Source organism: Panthera pardus, unplaced genomic scaffold (genome assembly GCF_024362965.1).
Source record: "Panthera pardus isolate Hobbes unplaced genomic scaffold, ASM2436296v1 HiC_scaffold_7, whole genome shotgun sequence".
Classification (NCBI taxonomy): Eukaryota; Metazoa; Chordata; class Mammalia; order Carnivora; family Felidae; genus Panthera; species Panthera pardus.
Window position 1 is genome coordinate 33,446,876 of NW_026527002.1, and position 19,365 is coordinate 33,466,240.

The 19,365-nt window shown below is 38.8% G+C and overlaps 1 protein-coding gene across 1 annotated transcript; it reads right to left on the reverse strand.

Annotated features, from left to right (window-relative positions):
* Positions 1 to 585: 585 nt before the first annotated feature.
* PSKH2 (protein serine kinase H2) lies at positions 586 to 18,973 on the reverse strand. Its single transcript, XM_019453521.2, has 3 exons — positions 18,789 to 18,973; positions 13,762 to 14,428; positions 586 to 982 (listed from the first exon to the last, which is right to left on the reverse strand). The coding sequence occupies exons 1-3, from the start codon at positions 18,971 to 18,973 to the stop codon at positions 677 to 679; spliced, it is 1,158 nt and encodes a 385-aa protein (XP_019309066.1). The 3' UTR covers positions 586 to 676.
* Positions 18,974 to 19,365: the final 392 nt, after the last annotated feature.

Consider the following 19,365-nt stretch of genomic DNA (forward strand, 5'->3'; position numbering starts at 1 on the left):
TGGTTATTAACACCATACAATAGTCTTAAATATAAATCAGTAATTTCAGTATAAATATACTTATTCCCCATTTCTAACTATGCCTGCTATGTCTCTGATTCATCATTTCTTCACCTACATATCCCTTATTCCTATTATCTCACATTTTATTTAATCCATCGATGCTTGAGGGATTTTCTTCATCTATTTCTTTTTTTTTAAGTTGTTATTTATTTATTTTGAAAGACAGAGAGAGAGCAAGGGAGAGTCAGAGCGAGAGGGACAGAGAGAATCCCAAGTAGGCTCCATGCTGTCAGCACAGAGGCCTCAAACTTACAAACTGTGAGATCATGACTTGAGCCAAAATCAAGAGTCAGATGGTCAACCGATGAGTCACCTGGGCTTCCCTTCTTCATCTATTTCCAATTATATAAATACATTTAGTATTTATTATACTACTTATCTTTTACAGAAGTATATTTTGGGGAATAAATGTAGACAAAGAAAAAAATTACAGACCAAAAAATGTTTAAAGCGAAGGTCAACATTACCCAACAATAACCATTTGCTCCCATTCCTGTGGGAGCATTTTTAGGTGCTTTAATCATGATGAAATGGTCCATATTAACCTAATGCATTTAATGAAGTTAATAGATCTGCCTTAAAGTTGTTTAAAGTCATTTTGAAAGTTATCTGCTTACAAAAGTGCAGACAGTGATGATTCTTTGACCTTTAAGTTTCTCATGCTCCACATCTGCTTTGATTTGTGATAAGACTGTGACTTAGAAGACTGTGCAGACTCAGGACTCTGAGAGTGGGGAGACGCCTTCCGCATGAGGTTCCTGGATATGACCCTCTGAAGATTCTTCATGGAACACCCTGCAGCCCTAGTGATCACCCAGGGGTGATCCAGGGCCTGCCCGGCTGACATGCGCTGACTAGCCTCCAAAATAAGTAGTTTGTCTATAAAGTCCTTCGCCAAGTGGGAAATATTTGGCCAAGGCTAGAAAGGAAAAAGAAATAAAATAGAATTAAATAACTAAAATAAAAACACACAAACACACATAGAGAATAATCTTCTTAATGACATAAATCAACGCATATCAAATCCAAAAGACTTTTTCAAATAAGCAAATTAAATACTATATTGTTAAATATATAGTGAACCTGAAAATCCACTTTTGAGAAAGGCAAAATAAAAAAAAAATCTATTTGGCAAAAGGAAAAAACAAACACAAATTCTGTTCCAAACTTTCTGTTCAGTGAATGAGAATTCCTTTCTAGAAATCTGTCCAGCGTGCTGCAATTAGCAATGTGAGTTTCCACATCACATTTATGTAAGCTGGACAAGGAAGAGCAGCTGTTGTACATGAAGTACACCAGTATCGAGTTAGTATTTCCCACATTCTGGTCATCTCGTAGAGTCCCCATGACTCCAAGAATGAGCCAGAGTGGGAAGTGGGATGGATTGAGAAATCATCAACTTTTCTCTCCCTTTGAAAACTTATTCCACACTTAGGATGCCTTCATCTCCACAGCCTCGAGAGAGAAGGAGAACAAAGAAGGCACTTCAGTGAAGACTCTGGCTGCACTGCATTTCCTCAACACACACAGGGCCCTCACTGTTCCAGTCAGCTGGCTCCAAGTGGGATCCAGCATGTAGCAGAGATATGGCAGGGTGCAGTATGTACAACCAGCTATTTGATGGTTCAGGGATTTATTCTGGCAAAATTACAGCTTTGGCACACACTTTAAATAGAATAGCAGCAATTCATAGTGACTTCTGGGAGGGTAAAGAGAGCTGTTGCTTTACATGTGTTTTCTGCATTACCTACCAATACATAGCATATATCTAGGAAAAAACTATAGTTTTGTATCCCTTGTCATCTACAAAGAAGAAACATTGAGAAAATTGCCAGTACATTTGCTGTATCTTTAGCAGCAATTTCTGATTGACATGTATTTTTAAAAAATTGTATCTCCTGGGGCGCCTCGGTGGCTCACTGACTCTTAATCGCCTGACTCTTGACCTTGGCTCAGGTCATGATCTCACGGTTCGTGAAATCCAGCCCCGCACTGGGCTCTGCACTTACAGTGGGGACCCTGCTTAGGATTCTCGCTCTTCCTCTCTCTCTGCTCCTCCCCAGCTTGTGCATGCACATGCGCACGAGCTCGCTCTCACTCTCTCTCTCTCTCTCTCTCTCTCTCAAAATAGATTTTAAAAAATTATCTCCCAAGAAAGACAAGGAAATCCTTACAACCTATTGTCTTTGTCCTCATGTAAGGAAAAATCAGAATCTAATCAGATATCACAGTCTCCAATCTCTTAACACTCTATTAACCTAGAATTTGAATCAAAAGAAACCAGTAGGGGAGCCTGGGTGGCTCAGTTGGTTAAGCGTCTGACTTCAGCTCAGGTCATGATCTCGCCTTCAGTGAGTTCAGCCCCCGCGTTGGGCTCGGTGCTGACAGCTCAGAGCCTGAAGCCTGCTTCAGATTCTGTATCTCCCTCTCTGCCCCTCTCCCACTCGCACTCTGTCTCTCTGTCTCTGAAAAATGAATAAACCTTAAAAAAAATTATAAAAAAAAAGAAACCAGTAAAAAGGAATTGCTCTTTTTTTTCCTTCAGTTTACTTAGGTAAATGAGATGCAAAAGATATTTATGCCCAAAATAAAATGCATGAAATAAATGAATACATTTGCCAAATACTCAAACACAGGAAAAATAAAATGTAAACACTGCATGTCTAGACAAAGTGCGTCAGGGGCTGACACTCATCCTCTGCTTTGGCTAGACATCTATTTGGCTCTGGATCCAGACACATTTATCTAGGCTCAAGGTTAAATTAGATGTCTCCAATGGAACATTATAAGACAAGCAACTGAATCTTTCTGGAAAATGTAAAATACGGGTAGTGAGATTTATGGAGAGCTCATTAAGATGACCTCAAATGAATATACACTTAAAATGCAGTTGCAGAAAATAAGGTAACATGGAAAAAAAGTTCTTCAGCCAAAGTACATTATTCAAACACGGGCTATAAACTACAGGACTCCTGAGCCATAAAGAACAACTGGAGAGTACCTAGGAGTGAATTACGTATTACACATTAGAAAATGACAGGTATAGAAAAAATGTCAGAACTACTTTATTTTTATCTTTTTAATATAAAATTTATTGTTGTCTCTGTTGTATAAAGTATAAAATAAATACATATATATATATATATTTATATTATATAAATGAATAAGAACTGAGTGTGCATGCTCACATTTCTTTAACGAATAGTGTTATCTGACCAAAAATGATTTAGAGGGGCACCTGACTGGCTCAGTCAGTAGAGCAAGCAACTCTTGACCTTCGAGCCCCACACTGGACATAGAGATGACTTTTTAAAAATAAAGATTTGGAGACCACACATTGAACCACATTCATATCCTGGACGAACTCTCAATGCAATCATTGTGTCCCTTCACCAGCCTGGACAGCCACTTTGCCATTTCCACTCTTTGCCTTGAAAATTCTTCTGTTCGGCTCTTCTCAGCAGTCTCAAGGAGACACTGTCATCAGTCAGCCTGTTAACCCATCTCAATATGGAAAAAGCCTGGGATTGAGGTAAGTGGGTCTGGACTAGACAGGCTATCTGGCCCTCTATAGCTCTAAACAAAGGATCTCAGTCTTCTCATCAAAAAAATGGGGATCATCATATCTCTTTCATAAGAGTGCCATCCGAACCAAATTAGATCAAATATGTGAAAAATGGTTTTCAAAATATAAAATGTCATATATATTTGTTGTTCTTGTTCTTGTTCTTGTTACTATTAAACCACAATGTAACTCCTTCCTCAGCTCTTTTGTGGACATATCCACTGACTATATTCAGAGAACTGGAAGATGAAAATTATCTAAAACTTCTCATACCAGTTCCACTTACTATTATCATGATGAATGTGTGTCCTGAAAACACTGTTCTGTGTTAAGAGGTAATGAGCCAAATACAAAGAAAGGTAACAAGACATCCAGATGGTTAACAGACACATGAAAAGATGCTCAACATCACTCATCATCAGGGAAATGCAAATCAAAACTGTAATGAGATATCACTTCACACCTGTCAGAATGGCTAAAATGAACAACATAGGAAACAACAGATATTAGCAAGGATACAAAGAGGCATCCTCTTTCACTGTTGGTGGGAATGCAAACTGGTGCAGCCACTCTGGAAAAGAGCATGGAAAACCCAAATGTTTAAAGTAGAACTACCCTCTGATCCAGCAATTGCACTACTAGGTACTTACCCAAAAGATACAAAAATACAGATCCAAAGGGATACATGCACCCTAATGTTTATAGCAGCATTATCAACAATAGCCAAATATGGAAACAGCCCAAATGTATATCCACTGATGAATGGATTAAGAAGTTGTGGTATATCTATACAATGGAATAAAGCTTAACCAAAAAAAATAATGAAATCTTGCCATTTGCAATGACATGGATGGAGCTAGAGTGTATTATGCTAAGTGAAATAAGTCAGTCAAAGAAAGACAAATACCATATGATTTTACTCATATGTGGAATTTAAGAAATGAAACAGATGAACACAGTGGGGGAAGAGAGAGGCAAACCATAAAACAGACTCTTAACTATAGAGAAACACTAAGGGTTGCTGGGGGTGGGAGGATGGGTTAAATAGGTGATGGGTATTAAGGAGGGCACTTGTTGGGATGAGCACTGGGTGTTATATGTAGGTGATGAATCACTACATTCTACTCCTGAAACCAATATTACCCTATGTGTTAACTAACTAGAATTTAAATAAAAACTTGAAACTACAAAAAAGAAAATGGTAGCACTTTGTTTTATCCCAAGGTCATTCAATTAATTTAGTTACAAATAAATTGTAAAATTTGTGAGCAATTCAGTCTTTTTTTTCCCCTTTGTTCTTTCTTCCTTTCCTTATCTGGTTCTTTGCCTATTTGTCCTCTTGAATAGAAATCGGCAGAACTGTGTAAATCAACACTAACAAAAAGAAGGTATAAAACCAAAATTTAATACTAACAATTGCACTACTTACTCACTTTGGAAGAATAAAGGGAATTTAGAGAGATGGTAGCTTATAATCTATTGATGTCTTGATTCTTTCACCTTTAAATAGAGAAGTAAGGAATGACTTTAGTTTTGTGCTTTCCAATTTCTTGATGAATAATTACTCCTAATGTGGTTCCTTTGCAGAAATGCCCATAGAGAATCACTAGTAAAAGTCATCATTAAGAAGCTAGACCCTACAAACATACACACACACACAAACACACACATAATATATGCAGTTCCTAAAATTCTAGATTCAACATCTTAAATTTTAAGGATTGTAACTGATGCTAAAATTTGATAAATATAGAGCTTACTGAAACAGGGTAATAACTATTCACAGATTTAATTACAGAGTTTTTAGAAAACTATAAATATCTATTTTTAAGTAGATAGATAAGTTGCCATTCAAATCTTTGAGCTAAGAGCACTCAACAGCAGCAGGTTTTAGAGGCACCTGGCTGGCTCAGTCAGAAGAACATGCAACTTTTCATCTCAGGGTTGTAAGTTCAAGTCCTACACTGGGTATAGAGATTACTAAAAAAAAATAAAAACTTAAAAAAAAAATTTTAATAGTTTTTATTGGAAACGTCTACTTATGACAATTCTCTGACTAGTATTTCTCTTCCTTTGAACTTTAGTGTATGGCCTTGGTAGGATTTCATTTACGCTCTACAATCAAATTTTATGTAAATGTGTCCAAAAGTAGCAATGAACTCTCCATGACCTTATTAGTTGTAGACCGGTAAAATCACTCTTCCTCAGCTCAGCAAGCAGGAGATTTTGTACATCATCCTTATGCTATAAATATTTAAAATTAAAACATTTTTCCTCTCAATCTACAAAGCAGACTTTAAATTGTGTTCTATCTTTGCCAAAACTAAAACTGCTCAGAGACAAAGCTAATTATGTCAGAATGCTTTAGCTATTAGGGAATTTGTAAACCCTGGAAAAAGTCAAAAGATATACCCAAGTTTATTACAGGAAGCATCTAATAAAAAATAAAAGTGGAGAAAGAGCCAATCAATCTTACACCAGGCTCATAAAGAGAATATTTTTGTGAGTTAAGGGGTTCTTGACATGAGACAAGTCATGCTTCTGGTTCTTCTTATAAGGAAAACACTGAAATTTAAAGAGGATTGAATAAAGCCTAATTTGTTTGAGCACTTATCACATTTCAAAGCACTCAAGGACATAAGAGTGACGAAAAATTGAATTGGCCTTTGAACTCTGAGTCAATGGTTGACTTATTCTTCCACATATAATATATATTTAGAACTAGTTCCTATTGTAAACCTCATAAACCAGAACATAAACAATATAACTATAACATTAAAACCAAGTATTTCTAAGTTTCAGAAGCTTTATGTAAATAGTTATTTTCTCCTCAACTCAATGAATTCCGCTGATGATATCAAGGTCAAGAAGTGCAACATAATCAAAGAAACAGATAACTACTTTCCATTCTAATCACTATCCCTTATACCAAAGGTAACAACTACACAGTCAAAAAGGTAATGCACATGGTTTTGATTCCAAGAAACACTCACTGTGATTGAGTTTCTTTTTTTAATGTTTATTTATTTTTGAGAGAGAGAGAGAGAAGGAGAGGGAGATAACAAGTGGGGGGAGGGGCAGAGAGGGAGACACAAAATCTGAAGCAGTCTCCATGCTCAGCTGTTAGCACAGAGCCTGACATGGGGCTTGAATCCACAAGCCCTGAGATCATGACCTGAGCCAAAGTCAGACGCCACCTAGGTATCCCTCACTGTGATTGAGTTTAAGGGAAGAATATATATACCTGTCCAATTTAAGTCAAAGAAGAGATGAAGAAAGTGATAAGTAGAAAATGAAGTACATTACGATAGGTTTTACAACTATTGAAAGTATTTTCCATAAAACTACTTTTAAAGTAAAAATGTCATCTAAAAAGTTGAACACATTTTTGTGAACATAAGTTTTTAAGAACTAAACCACAGGAATGGGAACCAAATTACAGGAATTATGACCTAACTGAACTGTGGTTCATTTCATCATTGAAATTCTAGTCATGATGGAAAGAGAATGAAAAGGAATTAAAGAGCCAAATCTTTTGCTCTCCTTTCACTTTTTCCTACTTAATAACCTGCATGGAAAAGAAATATAGCAAAGAAAAAATAAGAGAAATAAATGGAGATGAGGATATAGAAAGAAAATTGGGGTCATGGCTGGTGACCAAAATCCATCAGATATGTTACCTCTCAGAGAGTGCATCAGTAAACTTTTTCCCTACCAGTATGGCAATCATAGGTGAATCTAAGTATACGGGGACCATTTTTTATCACTATCCATGTGGGATTTTTTTTAACATGTTTTTAATACCAATGTTTATCTTTGTCAGATGGCTAACTAACATGGTTGTAAGACTCATTTTATTATCAACTTATTTCACACCAAAAAAGACTGCTGTAATATAGTTATAATATAATTACACAATAATATATGATTCCCAACTCATTGGCAAGAATGTGTAATTTACCATTAGCATTAAAATGTTAACACCACAGTTCTCTCACTCTTCCATTTAAAAAATGAAATGGTGTACTTGGTAAGTACAGTGTGCACTGTAAGATATATATGTAACTAGTAGCTTATTTAAGCAAAATTCAAACTTGTAGTCCCTCTGTTTTCCATATTAATAGTAATAGTAACAGAAATAGCTAACACAAATATAGCACTATGTACTAATATGTTAAACTATTCCAACCACTTGACATCTTTTAGCTCATCTGATCTTCACAACCACCTTGTTAGGTAAACACTATCATTATTACTGTTTTACAAATTAGGAAACTGAGATACAGAGAAATGAAGAAATATGCCCTAGGTTACATGCTTAGTAAATGGCAGAGCTGGGAGTAGAACCAGGCAGGATTGTTCTGGAGTGTGTCCTTAACCACTACACTACACTGCCTTACAAAATACCCACATAAATATACATTCACCTGCACACAAATGCTCTAAGATTCTTATTTTTTACTATACAACATACTCCTTTTTATGTCCTTTTGTATATGTTGTTCTGTCTACTTGGAACATACGAGTCTCCCTTTCAGAAACTCCTACCCTTCCTCTAAGACACAGCACACATGTCCTCTCCTTTGTGAAATCTGACCCAAATATCCTAAGTAGTAAGAGGCTGTCTTCCCTTCTTCCATGAACTCTGAGCCTTTGCTCCTACATGTATCAGAGCACTTAAATTTGAAGAGATACAAAAGAATACTTGGTCTCTCAAACAAGATCACCTGATTTCAAAGAGCAGGGTCACGGAGTATTTTCATATGGGTATTCCCAGAGCTGAGGATGATTCCCTAGCCCAAGGAAGGCTTGACAAGGAGGGTGGAGACCACACAAGGATGCTTTCCAACTATCTCTGGGAGAAATGGTGGGTGAGTCTTTTACTTACTATCTCCAGCATGAGCCCTGCCACCAAGCTGAAAGCCATCATGATGGTACTGGTAATAAAGTAGGTAAGTGAAGGCCTCCCTCACACAATAGATAAGAAGTTTTTTTGTTTTTTGTTTTTTTTCTTTTTGACCTGTGCTGTGTTTTTCCAACCTGGTTGCTCCTTGAGCATTGCAGGAAGTGACTGGAAAGGAGAACTACCCCTACCCTGCAAAGCCCAGTGAGTAAATGTACCCTTCCAAACCACACTAATGTTCCAAAATGAATCTAATGAATTCAGCAACTGAAGGTATTAGTTATCTAAAATCCACCTTGCTATAAATTAAAATTTGTATTTTATGTTCAATGCAGTTACAGTTGAGATGCATTTACTCATGTTGTTATAAATCAGAATCTCTTTATAATTTTTAAAAACGATTATTTTTTGTTAAATGTTTCTCTATACTTAACTCTTCATGATATTTTATTGGATATAAAGTGGAAAATATGGTAGAATCCCAGCCTTCAAAGAGCCAACAACGTCTTGGAAAGATGACATATAGATTAAATGTCAAAACAAAAGACATTTCTCATAATCCTAAACACTATTCAGAGAAGGGAAAGAATAACACAGGTGGAATGGTCATCAAAGTTTCATGAAAAGGAATATATTTCACACCAAAATCAAGAAGAATTAAACATTAATATCAGAGCTAGTTTTTTGCTTATACATGGGTGGAGTCAGAGTATACATCTGCCAAATATCTAGCAAAATATTTGCTATATATATATATATATATATATATATATATATATACATATTTTTTAAATTTTATTTTATTTATTTTGAGAGGGGGAAGACAGAGGGAGAGAGAGAATCCTAAGCACTATCAGTGCAGAGACTGATGCAAGGCTTGAACCCAAGAACCGTGACATTATGACCTGAGCCAAAATCAAGAGTTGGACACTTAACTAACTGAGCCATGTAGGCAACCTTGCTATATATATATTAAACACATCACTCCTCTTCATTATAAGAGATACAGCACTTAAATCTTTGGAAGTTTTGTCCTATTTATTGCACTTCTCCACCGGACTTCTAGAGAAAAGAAATGATTCACACTATGTGTCATAAATGGAATTTTAGTTATAGACAAAGGGACTTTAAAAAACAACACACATTTATTATCTTACAGTTCTGCAGGTTAACATGGGTTTTACAAGCTAAAATGGTCAGCAAAGCTGCGTTCCTTCTAGAGGTTTCAGGAGAGAATTCTTTCCTTGCCTTTTTCGGTTTCCAGAGACTGTCCATATTCCTTGGTTCATGACCCCTTCCTCAATTTCCAAAGCACATCACTCCAATCTATGTTCCTTTCATCAAATCTCTTCCATCTTTGACCATCCTGCCTTCCTACTGTAAGGACCCTGGTGATCACATTGGGTTCACCGAGATAATCCAGGATAATATCCCCATCTCAAGATCTTTAATTTAGTCACATCTGCAAATTCTCTTTTGCCGTGTAAGATTATACACCTACAGATTCTGGATATTAGAATAGGGACACCTTTGGAGGGCTATAATTCTGTCTACCATACCTATTCTTCCAGAATCAATGGTCACTCTGGTATTTAAATAAAATTGGTGCATTTAGAAATTACTAGGCTTGTTGTACGTGGTAGGTATACAATGATATGATGACAGAGAAAATGTGAGGATATGCCTTTCTATGTCTATCAACATGTGTTTCCTAGATGTCATGGACTGAATGTTTGTGTTTCTCCAAAATTCATGTGTTGAAGCCCTAGCCTCTTGTATCACTGTATTTAGAGACGAGGTCTCCAAGGAAGTAATTAAATGAGGTCATAAGGGTGGGGCCCTGATCTGATAGGATTAGTGACCTTTTAAGAAGAGACACCGCAGAGTTGCCCCCCCTCCCTCTCCCTATCCCCATCTCTCTCTCTCCACACACACAAAGAGGTCATGTGAGTACACCATGAGATGGCAGCTGCTTACAAGCCAAGAGAAGAGGCTTCATAATGAAACCTACCTTGTTGGAATCTTGGTCTTGACCTTCTCAGCTCCTAGAGCTGTGAGAAATAAGTTTCTATTGTTTAAGCCATCCAGTCTGTGGTATTTTGTTATAGCAGATTGAGATGACTAAGACACTTGGTAATATTGTAAGAAAATGTTAATATGATGGACAAGGGTGCCTCACAAACACGGAAAAGAAAACCAAGGGAATATAAATCCAGTAACATTTTGCAAGCAGCCACAATCTTACTCTCTGTTATATGTTATCTGGGGAAACCAACAGGTATTTCCTCAAGATAGAGCGTGCACCATGGAGATAATGTCAGTGCTCCAAACAGAGCTTGAGCCCCTCTTTTCTGTATGTACCCACACCCCCTTCCTTTGGAGTGCTTTGCTTCTTTTGTTTTTAATGTTTACTTATTTTTGAGAAAAAGAAAGAGTGTGAGTGGGGGAAGGGCAGAGAGAGAGGGAGTCACAGAATCTGAAGCAGGCTCCAGGCTCTGAGCTGTCAGCACAGAGCCCAACGAGGGGCCTGAACTCACAAACGGTGAGATCATGACCTGAGCCGAAGTTGGATGCTTAACCGACTGAGCCACCCAAGTACCCCTGGAGTGCTTTGCTTCTAAAACCCAATATCTTGCTTTTTTCAGTGACCACCCTGGGGCACTTGGAGCTACTTGCCTTTGATCCCCAGAGAATATAAAAATTTACCACCAGCTCCCCACCACCATCACCCCCATTGACTAGCAGAGAGGGGTAGATGTGAAAGCCCAACTCTCCTACCTCAGGTTGAAAGAATGCTGAAGAATTCTTCCCTGCAAAATGAGGCTGACCTTTATGGCCTTGGCCTCTTCACCTTCCTTGTCCTGATTTCCAGACTCCCTTACCTATCTCCTGGGAGTCTACCCTTAACAAGTCACTTGAACCTGAATCTTCTTCTCGGGTTTCTTGGCCTTTAGGGGAACCCAACCCTAGAAACCCTCTGAATTAAACCTGATAAAAGGAGTTCTTAAAGAATATTTGCTTATTATTCTCACACATTAAAAAAGCAACAGTGATATCTAGTCCGAACATGGCCTAATAAACCACACTCCCAATAGTCATACTGTGTGCAGTCTCCCTCCACATTGAATCTGGGTTAGCCTAAGGCCCACAGAACTCACAATAGAATGAGGCAGAAGTAATGCGGTGCCATTTCCAAGCTCAGCCTTCAAGAGGACTGGCAATTTCCACTGTCTCCCTCTTGAATACTCCTTTTTGGAAAGCCTAAACTAACCTGTAAAAAGTCTGACTATTCTGCTGGAGAGACTCCATGGAGAATGACCCCAAGAAGAGAAGGCTCTACGAAGCATAGAGAGTGGAGGGGGGCATAAGGGTTCCGGTGACCTAGATGACCCCAGATTTCCAGCCATCCCCATCAAGATGTCAGACATTAGAAGAACCATCATAGATATAACGTCGCAGTCAGGCCACGACGACGGCAACTCCACCCAACAGTACATAGAACAGAAGAGTCACGGAGCCATAGCCAAAACAGAAAGACATATTCTTTATAAACAAAAGAACAACAGAAACACAAAGATATTCAAATTATAAAGAAAAAAACCAAAATGATCCATAATCCCCAAACCAGGAAATGAGCTCTGTTAACATTTTACTGTATTTCTTTTAAGCCTTTTTCCTATGCATACATTTTCCCACATGATTGTGATTATACTCTATACATAGTTTGTATTTTGCATTTTTATTTTCACTTGGTAGTATACTGTGCACATTTTTCCAATATCTGTACAATTTTTAAGCATACATAATTTAGAAACTATCATACTCTATCATATGGATGTCTCATAATATGCAAACATTCTTTTAGGGTTTTTTTTCCAATTATCCACTTTTGTAACTATAGCTCTGATGACCATCTTTATACTGAAACCTTTGCTGCATCCGGGATTATTTCCTTAGACTGTTAGAAGTGGAATTACTAGATCAAAATATATAAACTTTTAAAAGTTCCAGATGCATATTTTCAATCTACTTTCCAAGAAATCTGTAAAATTTTCCCTCCACCAGCAGCGAATGAGATGGTTGATCTCTTAATACTCTTAGCAATGAATCAAGTTGAAGGTTTTTTTTAATCTTTATTGATTTAAAAAAATTTTTTTAAAGACTTTGTTTTCATTTGCATTTTTGGGATATTAGTGAGGGTGAACATTTTTCAAACTTTTAATAATCAATGGTACTGAACTGTGTGTGAATTCCCCCCATCCTTTCCTACCTTTCTATGTAAGTCTTAGTTCTCAAGTACCAATTTCGATGAGTTTTTTACAATGCATACATCTACAGTAAGATATTAAAGCTCTGTCAAAGTACAGAAAATATTATATTTAAATTTCTTCTTTAGCTTTTGATTTTGTGCAAGATGTTATACATACAGATATTATACCTTAAGTAGATATAATCAAACTACCAATATTTTTCTTTATGAGACAAAGAACCCTTTCATACTTAAAAAGATAATGTATTTGGTCACTTGCTGAACATGAAATGAATTTCCCTTTTTGTCAGGCATCCTACACACAAACATTGACAACTTTCCTTCTCTACTCAAAACAATAAGAAGTGAACACTTTCGCGAACACTGGGAGCTCCAAGTTTAAACAATGGATAAATATTTTACATAAGCTATAAGGCTAAACGTTTCACTGAGGAAACATTATATCACAAAAAAGGCTTGGATTATCTAGATTCAAGGCAGAGAATCTCTCACCAAACACCCAAGCATCATGCTGAGCTTCTGGTACACATTAGTCTACTCAGCTGATGGAAGAAAAACTACACACAAACTAACTTGTCTACTTAATTATTAATGTCATGTACTGACCACAGACAACTCAGTAATCGAGCCCCTTGCCACCTTCAGATCAATGGCTCTCATCCAGAGGTGGTTTTGCCCCAAAGGGGACATTTAACAATGTCTGGAGACAATTTTTGTTGTCACAATTTGCGGAAGGTGTTGAATCTAGTGTATTTACTAGATATTAGTATCTACCAGTAGTGTATAGAGGGTGGAGTGAAGGCCAAGGATGCTTCTAAATATTCTGCAATGCACAAGAAAGCCCCACTCCCATCCCCTACGCTACCCCCCTGTAAAGAATCATCCAGCTCTAAATGTTAATAGTGCTGAGGTTGAGAAATTGCACTAAGCTAAATTAATAAGAATTAAATTATTTCTTACCTCTCCTGTATAATTATATTTGCCTTTCAGAATCTTCCTGTAAAGTCTTGTATGGTTTTCATCATCGAAAGGCAGGACTCCACTAAGTAAAACATAGGTGATTACACCAAGAGCCCACATGTCCACGGCACTAGTATAAGGTTTCCTTAGCAAAATCTCGGGGGCTATGTACTCTGGGGTCCCACAGAGTGTCCTCATTGTCCAGTCTCCACTTTTGTTCCCAGAGTGTGCCAAACCAAAATCTGTGATTAAAATTTTCGACTCGGCACCTGGGTGATAATATAAGAGATTTTCAGGCTTTAGGTCCCTGTGGGTTATTCGCAATGCATGCAGATACCGGATGCCATCTGCAACCATCTGGAGAATTCTGACAGCGTCCTGCTCTGTGAAGGATCCCTGAGTAATGAGTCGGTCAAAGAGCTCTCCTCCCGTAGCCAACTCCATCACCATGTAAACTCGATCCTGAGCCTCAAAGATCTCCACGAGCTGAACAATATAACGGTGGCTAACCCGCCTCAGGATGGTGAGCTCTGATTCACATGCTTCTCGGCCTTCTCTCACTCTGGTTTCCATCACTTTTATTGCAAAAGGTTTCTTGGTGGTCTTCTGCTCCACCCTGAGAACCTTGCTGAAATTGCCTGTCCCAATAAGAGCCTTGATGTCATATCTATTGGGAAGAAAAGCCAAATCTGTTATCCTCTGAATTGATGATTCTTAAAATTATTTAAGTTGGTGCTTTGTATCATCTTTTTATCTATCTTTATATCCCCTCATCCAATTCCCTTGCTCATTACAGCTTAATCGTATTTATTACTTTTGAAGTCCTCTCCAGATTCTTCTTTGGAATGTAGGTAAGTGATATGAAAATAATTAGTTGGTGGAAAGAGAACTATTAAAACAACAGTCTTTATAACAACAGTTACCATTTATTTTACATTTATTGTGTGCAAGAAAATTTATTTAAAAAAAATCTTCTCACAATACTCTTATTGACTAATATGATACTATCCCCCTTTTATAGGTAAGAAAATTAAGAATAAAAAAAGTTAAGTAATTTCCCAAGGCCACACAGATTGTAGTTGAAATGGATGGGAATTAAATCTAACCCCTTCAAATGTATTTCACCAAAATTTCATTGAAGAACTTTAGGATCACCTTCTACCATTTTCTTTCTTCCCCACAACACTTGTTTTTATTATTCTGCAACAACAACCACCAAACCAAGTGGAGGAAATAAAAAAAAGAAGCTTAGTCCTGTTTATAACTTCTCATAAGAAGGAGGAAATCATATCACAAGACAGGGTCTTCTTCAGGTTACTTGACCGTGAGCTCTCAGTCCGAGCGAGGCACATGCCCTATTTCATCCACAGTAGCGCTTTAATAGATAACCACTGATTAGGTAAATATGTCTGGTGGGGGTGGCGTTAGAACCACAGTTTCCTCCCACCTGACCCTCAGCTCTTGCAATTTCTGCACTGGAAACAGAATTTTAACATGGGATATATGTTAATGTGTAAAGTATCTCCCAGAAAGGCCAGGAAGTCAGCTAGGATTTCAAAGGCTGGTGACCTTGAACTTGAATTATTTGTGTAAATGTCTATGTCCATCTAAGAGTTCTATCAAATTTAACTCTCAATTTAAGAAATGTTGATGGGGTACCTGAGTGGCTCAGTTGGTTAAGTGTCTGACTTCAGCTCAGGTCATGATCTCATGGTCTGTGAGTTTGAGCCCTGCATCGGGCTCTGTGCTGACAGCGCAGAGCCTGGAGCCTGCTTCGGATTCTGTGTTTCCCTCTCTCTCTACTCCTCCCCTGCCTGTGCTCAGTCTCTCAAAAATAAAACATTAAAAAAAAAAATTTTTTTTAAAGAAAGAAATGTTGAAAAAGTGCTAAACTTAGAATTATGATTTTACATCTGGAAAGAATATTAAAGAATGATTTAATCCAACCCCTCATTTTACAAATGAGAAAATTGAAGATCAGGCTAGCCAACTGGTTAAGTTCTAGAGTGAGGATGAGAACCCAGGTCGCCTTACTTGAATGTAATTTGGTGCTCTTCCACTTTATTAGAACTTCTCCCAGGAAAGGATGCCAGCAAATGGAAACATGCCCTGGGAGTATGCAGGGAAAAGGTAATTCTTTAAGTTGCATACTCAATACCAGAGATTCAAATGCAAATCTCAATCTGTGCTTTAAATAGCCTTATTTCTTTTTGCTGAGTTTATTCTTCCAGTAATTTTCCCCCCACCTATCTGTTCCTTATATTCCTGTGCTTACTGAATAAAAATGGCATTTGGCTGTACCAGCTTACTGAAAACAGCTTTGTTCTATGCAGTGCATTTAATTTTCTGGCCAATTACTTTATCAAAACAGATAGCAATTTACTCATCTTAAACGGATTCTGTCACCTCTTCTCTTTCCAACTTTGCTTTTATATTCACATGCACTTTCAGGTTGATTTTGAAGATAATCACAGGCATTTCAAATTCTATTGCTTTGCAAACCAACCAAGTTTTACATTTACCTCTAATGTGGATGAAAGCACTTTGCAGATACTAATTTATCACTATGCCCTCAAAACTGCAGGCGAATTCATTTGCTCACGGAATTAATCATCAGCTATCAGACCAATTACCATCTCTGAGGAACTACACTCTTTTGCTTAAATAAAAGGAGCTTTATTCAATACTGTTAAGGGGACTTCATCCCAAATATTTGAAAAACTGCTAGTAATTTGGCACTGAGGGAAACATAGGCTTTAAGCCAAAATGTAGAGTAGTGGAAATAAATGATTGCAGATTGAATAACCAATGTCCCATAACAAATTCCAGTAACTGCAGCCTTGCTTGTGAGCCCTTGATGGCATGGATGGTGACGATTTTTATGACTTGAGTGGCTAGATCTTATGCAGTGCCTGGCACAGAGGGAACAGCAATAAATGTTGAATGAAAGAATCGTTCACTGAATACCTATTATTTCCAAATTATTACATATACTTTGAAAACATTAACGATCAAATCAAGCATCGGAGAAGGCATTTATGAGCCCATTCCTTCCCTTCCACTCCTCCACTCTTACCCATCACCCAACAAAACAGCCTCAAAGTTAATTTTGTAGGTGGTGCAATTGTACATTAGCCTAGAAATTATAGAAATTGAAATTATTCCTGTAACTTCAGCTGCTACAAACTGGGGATCTTTTGAACATGTATTTAAAAAATGACACATGGAAACAATAGTAATATCACAACCTATTTGATAGAAATAATTGTAATGAACTCCAAAGAAGAAAGCGAATATCCTCAGATTTAAATTCTATCAGCTATATTCTGCAAGAGTTCTAAGTGGAATGACAAAGGAGAAGAAAGACAACTGTATTCTAGAGTCCGTTCTGCCTCTAACTTCTACAAGTCAGTTAATCTTCTGGGGCTCAACTCTCCATCAGGTAAAGAAGAGCCTTGAGTTAGTCGCTAGAGCCCTTACAGCTACAGCCCTTAGAGTGTCGTGACCCTCCACCTCTATGACCCCTTCACACCTACAGGACTAGGGACTACCCTGCCGATGGAGGTTATGAGAGCAGAAAAGTCACGATTCTCTGGCTACAGATGACCAGAGATACCATCTAACCAATTTGTCATGATAAGATCCCATGTCCATTCTGATTCAAGTTCAGTTGGATCAGCCAACTTTGTCTCTAAGCTTCGCAGCTACTGGACTCATCCCCAAGGTACCTTTGTATTTGAAGTTGCCAAGTAGGCCAGGAAATGGCTCAGCATAGACTCTGTTCACAGCTCTGTGATGAAGTAAGCACACAATTCTAGTGCCAGAAGTGTCCCTGAGAAGCCAACGGAGCCAGCCACCACTGTGTCCCGCCAAGCCCTGCAGAGTGGAAGAGGATTTCACGATTTTCTTTCTCTACATGTCCAACATGGTACTCACTGAGGAAGTTATTTTTCAGGCCAACCAACCCGCGATCCTTGCTCATTTCTTGCAGAGTCAGCTAGGTCCTATGTGTGCCATATGAAGACAAGAGTAAGTACTGCACCAATACCTAAATAAAAATTTGTGCCCTGCACTGTGCAGCATAATTTCCATATATTATTTTAATTATCCTCACAACACTCCTATGGAGTAGATACTATTATTATTCCCACTTTACAGAGGCAAAAACTGAGGGAGGAGAAAGGCTAAGGAACATTCTCAATTAGACATGCAAGAAGAGACAGGAGTGGATCTCGAGTCTGGCTGATTCAAAGACTTGTTTCTATCCTGTGAATTATAGGGTAGAATGTGGTAAAGATCCTTTTTCAGAATGTGGTAAAGATCCTTCGCAAACCAGGCCTGTCTGGACCCTGCCTCAGCATATCTGTGGCAAGGCACAGATGAGAATCCATCAGCCCTATAGGGGTTGAGAGGCCTTCCGCTTTCCCCGGCTCAGAGGCCTGGGACCCCTCCCTTTCCTCACTGCTGTTCCTCCTCCACTTTCAGTCTGGAATCTTCCACATCCTCTGCCCTCTCTGCTCAGAGGTGTCAAAGAAAATCTGTCCCTGACTCTTACTGAAACCAATGAAGAAGACTTTATTCCAGACTATTTCAAATGAAGTCAAAACTATTGCAGTAGGAGAGAGACTGACTTTAACTCTGTTTAAACAAAAGCCAAGAGAGTTTCAGCACTGAGAGAGCTAGTAGAGAGATAGTAGGGCACATTAGCTTGGTGGGGAAGGTGGTCAACATGAGTAGGCCATCCGTGCTAATTGGGGCTCTCGCAAGTTAGGCTCCCCCCTTCCCACAAAGACTGGGAGAAAGTGGCCCCATGATTACATTTCAAAGGGAATGACATTCCTTGAGAAAGACATTCCTGGGTTGTGGAAGACTTACATCTCAAAGGGGCAGAGAAAGAATTTAGTGACATCAGGGGCCTAGCAGCATGAAAGCAGCTGGTCTAAAGCCATCTTGATCCGTCTTTAGTCTACCTTCCTCCACCCAGCCCCAGGCCAGCCCCTTTGCCAGTGCTTAACCTGCCGCTTTACCTGGCAAGGACACGCGGATCGAACCTGGCGCGGAATCGGGCCACCTGCATCCTGCGAGCCGCCTCGGCCGCCGCCTCGGGCCCGGGTCCTACGCCTCTGGAGTTAGCGCAGCCTTCACCCTCCTGCTTGACCCGGGGCAGCAGGGGCGGCCCCGGGACCACCTTCGTGCTGACGCCGCAACCCATGCCCACCGCACTCCCGAGAGGGGCCTGGAGCACAAGGCGCCACCGCGCGTTTATCCGCAGACCAGCAGAGCAGAGGCGGGACAGAGCGACCCGCCCCCAGAGCCGACCTGGGAAGAAACCCCACTGTGGGTCTTTGTTGGGAAAATTACTTTCAGAAGGTCCCGCTGCCATTAGGTCGCCTTCATCGTCACTGACCACCTATCTGTGCGTGGAGTTTGACGTGGTAAAAGCAAAGTGGACGGACGAAAAGGCAGGAGCCTTAATTCTCTGGGACTCAGTTTTCTCACCTGTAAAGTGACGATGTGAACATAAAAAATTATATGAATCTATGAAACATATAATCTTTGTAAAGGACTTTGTCTCCAAGACTGAGCTCATATCCAGATGACATG

Bases quoted from the DNA above. Each gene is read 5' to 3' on its own strand.
- PSKH2 (XM_019453521.2), bottom strand. From the start codon at position 18,973: ATGGGTTGCGGCGTCAGCACGAAGGTGGTCCCGGGGCCGCCCCTGCTG. The intron at 14,429-18,788 runs GTAAAGCGGCAG...TCTTCCCAATAG, and splicing joins GATCCGCGTGTCCTTGCCAG to ATATGACATCAAGGCTCTTA. The intron at 983-13,761 runs GTAAGAAATAAT...TTTCCTTTCTAG, and splicing joins AATATAATTATACAGGAGAG to CCTTGGCCAAATATTTCCCA.